The 3,639-nt window shown below is 34.9% G+C and overlaps 1 protein-coding gene across 6 annotated transcripts in view; it reads left to right on the forward strand.

Annotated features, from left to right (window-relative positions):
• LOC130826154 (UNC93-like protein 1) overlaps positions 1–2,797 on the forward strand; it is a 5,076-nt gene extending 2,279 nt beyond the window's left edge. Inside the window, exons 2-4 of one of the 6 annotated variants that reach the window (XR_009047028.1) lie at positions 875–977; positions 2,182–2,418; positions 2,585–2,797. Coding sequence is in view for 2 of the 6 variants with exons in the window: in XM_057691712.1 (XP_057547695.1) it covers positions 875–977; positions 2,182–2,310 (232 nt within the window). In the remaining 4 variants the exon portion in view is untranslated. Of the gene's footprint in view, positions 1–874; positions 1,481–2,181 lie in introns of those variants that run through there. The other 5 variants (XR_009047030.1, XM_057691712.1, XR_009047029.1 and 2 more) reach the window with 5 other exon arrangements.
• The last annotated feature ends 842 nt before the right edge of the window (positions 2,798–3,639 follow it).

A 3,639-nucleotide genomic window follows, 5' to 3' on the forward strand; every position in this document is an offset into this window, starting at 1 on the left:
CACACTTATGTTCTTCGTTGCACCACCACCATGAAACAACAAAGCATCTCTTGTGTTGCTCACAACACCATGTGCATTAACTTGAGTGATCAATCCAATACCTTCCCTCTAGGTTGATTTGGCACTTGCTCTAACATAGAACTTTTTGTTGTTTTAGTTGTTGCATTTCTTCATCATCGTCATCATATCCAGCATAGTTATCAGAATTCCGATTCTGATCTACGATTCTACGATCTTACGATCCAAAAATAGGCGACCGATCCGAATCGTAGGTAGGCTCTTAATGTGGTAGAATCGTGCGATCCTACTTAGTTCAAATATTTAGATGATAGGATCATAACGCGATTCTACGATCCTATGATTTTACAATCCAATCCTATATGGGTAGTTTCAATTGCAAAATATTTTCATATAATACAGATTTCACTCACGTATAAATATAATTATATTAATACCTTTATAAAATTCAAGTTTTTCTTAATTTTCAGTTTTAAAATGATTATTAAAAGTATATTTTTCAAAACTTAATAGATGAAGTCAAAAAGTTTTTACTTACACCTTAAAACATACAAAGAGAACAAATATAGATGATATTCAGTAATTCAAAGCACATTGATGCATATTTGTAGGATCACACGATCCTACGATCCGATTCTACCAATTTTGATTCTACCCCTCAACGATTCTAGGTAGAATCCCGATCCTAATAACCTTATCCAGTATATCCCACTCATACAGGCTATGATTAGGTTTAGGGGCAAACCAATAACACCCTTGGCTCGAGAATGACCTGCAAATGAAAACAAATGTCCTAGAATACGCTGTAGGAAAGCCAATTAGTAGCTTTAAATATTATATTTGCTAATTGTTTCAGGTACAGTGGCTTCTACAAGGGAGTGCAGAGTGCAGGGGCAGCAGTTGCTTGGCAAGTAGATGTGCACAATGTCTCATATCTGAACCAACTGATTATCAACTGGGTACTCACTACAGTTAGCTATCCCCTTCTGCTTCTGCTTATAATTCTGGGAGTTAAGGATGAAACTATAAATGAAGAACTAATCAATGAATATAAGAAAAGTGGCAGCCTAAGCCATTTAACTTGATGCACACATTCTTCCTTTTGTTCTTTTCACATACTCTTGCTTTTGTAATGGAATTGTTAAAAGTCATAAGGAAGAAAATGATGTTTAGGAAATAACTGTAGTTTAGAAAGCAGCTTACTTCATATACGTAGGCATATTTTTCTACAATTAATTTTTGTTCGGTTCAATTCAAATCTTTATGGGTATACACTTGGTATGATTATGATGATGATGGTTCAATTCAATTCTTCACTTATTAGATATATCCAAAAAATTTCAGTTATTTCTTATGATGCTGATAACTTGTAAACTGAACAAACTGCTTTGCAGTTTTCATATGTATTTCATCATAAAAGATGTGTAATGAGAAATTAATGTGATAATTAGCTAGTGTTAAACTATGTATTTGAATTTATTGGGAAGCATTATATTTTTTTCAATTTTTTGCACAGTTCTTTCAACAAAACTACAGAAGTTTCTAGAATCAGATATGAATGTATATTGAGCTATTCTTGTGAGAGACCGTATTTGGGTGAGACGACCTCAAACAAGGAGTCTATATTCTCTTAATATGTATGAGATGTGCTATTTAACCCATGTATGAGGCGCGTCTCCCTGTGAGACTGTCTCATACAACAATTTGTTATCTATATTTGCTAGATTAATTGAGATCATTAGCTATATAATACCAATATCAGATGTTACTGGTATATATGCTGCCAAAGCAAACATATAGCTGATTTTTGGTACTGTCACTAAATCTTGCCTTCTGCTAGCCAGCATAAGCGGATAGAGATTATTCAGTAGGTTCCTTGTTCTGCTAAACAGCTATTTGTTATAGTCTTTGCTAGAGGTGTTCATTCGGATCATCGTTTTGATTTCGGGTCAGGTGTTTCGGGTCGGTTTAAAATCGGGTTTTACGTCCATAATGTTTTTACATAATTGTAACTCATTTTTGAATTTGAGCCAAATCAGGTTCGATTACATGGTCGGGTAAATATCAGGTCTTTTTTGAACACCTCTGGTCATTGCCAATTGAACCAGATGAAATAAGCTGAAATTTGAGTGTTGACATTAATACAGTTTTGTCTTGCTGCAGGATCTGTCTCCTCATTGCATCCATGCCACTTATTATACCCTCTCCGTCTTTGTGTTTGCACCATATGACTCAAAAAGCTCTCACAAATCTGAATCATATGGTGTAAACTCAAAGGGACTGAAGGAGTAATATTTACTTTGAAAAATTGAAAGTGCCCCTAAAGCAGCTCTGATCAAATTGCTGTGTGCACATTTTCTCTTGTTGATACTTTATTCGACGTCTTGAAGACCATAAAAGGTTGATTGAACTTCTAATTACTTCTGTTTTTCCAGCCTTCTTGAATGTTGAAAGGGATAGGGTTAATACTTCCATTTTTCTAGATCTCCTGAAAGTTGAATAGATAGGTTCACATATAGAATATTGATGTAGTTTGCTGTTGAATCAAGGTTTTTTTAAGTTGCAGGTGCTGTATTTGCTTATGGCAGTCTCTTCTGCCACAAGGCGGATGCGTACATGTTTGGCAAAACTGGATGGATGTTTGGCAAAAGGGAAGTTTTTTCCTCCATCTGAATCTCTTTTCTTCAATTTTGACTTAAACAACTCATCAAATCATGTGCATTTCATGACTATGTGAGTTTGCAGTTGATGTTTGCTATTAAAAATCCATTAAAAACAACCTCCTTATCAGTACAAGGGTACATTTGACCTCCAAACCCTAGCTCGGTGGGAACGACTTAATGACATTGAGGTAATGAAATGGTGTGAATCTTGTTTTTCTGGTTCAAGCTTTTGCCTGTCTAGCTCTTCATAATCAAGCAGCTTCGTTTCATCTCGAAAGATGTCCTTGACTATACACGAATATAAATTAGTGACCTATGTGTAAAGAATCAAGTAATATGTATATACTGAAATTGGAATTAAAGAAGAGAAGTTGTTAGGTTTTCGATTATATTTCTGTGTAAGTATGAAAATAAAAGAGAGGAGGCTCTCTCCCAGGTGAGCAAGCTCAATAACAAACTTTTTGATACCCAATACAATGCATGCATCAGGTATTTAAACAAAACAAGAAATAACAACCTGCTGACATCACTAACAATTTAATGACATTATAATACAGCCAAAATATTAATTAATTAATTATTCAATTCTTAGCTGCTCTCTTCCTTGTATATGTGAATAGGACCTGCGGTTTATTGGGCTGGCCCAGTTGAGTCCTTGACTATGTTACTTGGACACTTTATTTTGCTTCATGTACCCGTGTCTGATCCTTGATGCTCGTACATTGGTATGATCCATGAATATTTGAACGTATCCGACACTTGGACACGTACCTGTATCAAACATCAGTACCGAGTCCAAGAAACATAGTGATATTTCATTGTAGCTGTACATCTGATTGATTTTTGTTTTATAAATGGTGTTGATCATAGATACTAATGTTGCAATGATTCAGAACAATTGGATTCCTGAGATATTAACATCAGCTGCATAGTTTTAGTATCCTTAAATTTGATCAAT

This window comes from Amaranthus tricolor, chromosome 10 (assembly GCF_026212465.1).
Source record: "Amaranthus tricolor cultivar Red isolate AtriRed21 chromosome 10, ASM2621246v1, whole genome shotgun sequence".
NCBI lineage: Eukaryota > Viridiplantae > Streptophyta > Magnoliopsida > Caryophyllales > Amaranthaceae > Amaranthus > Amaranthus tricolor.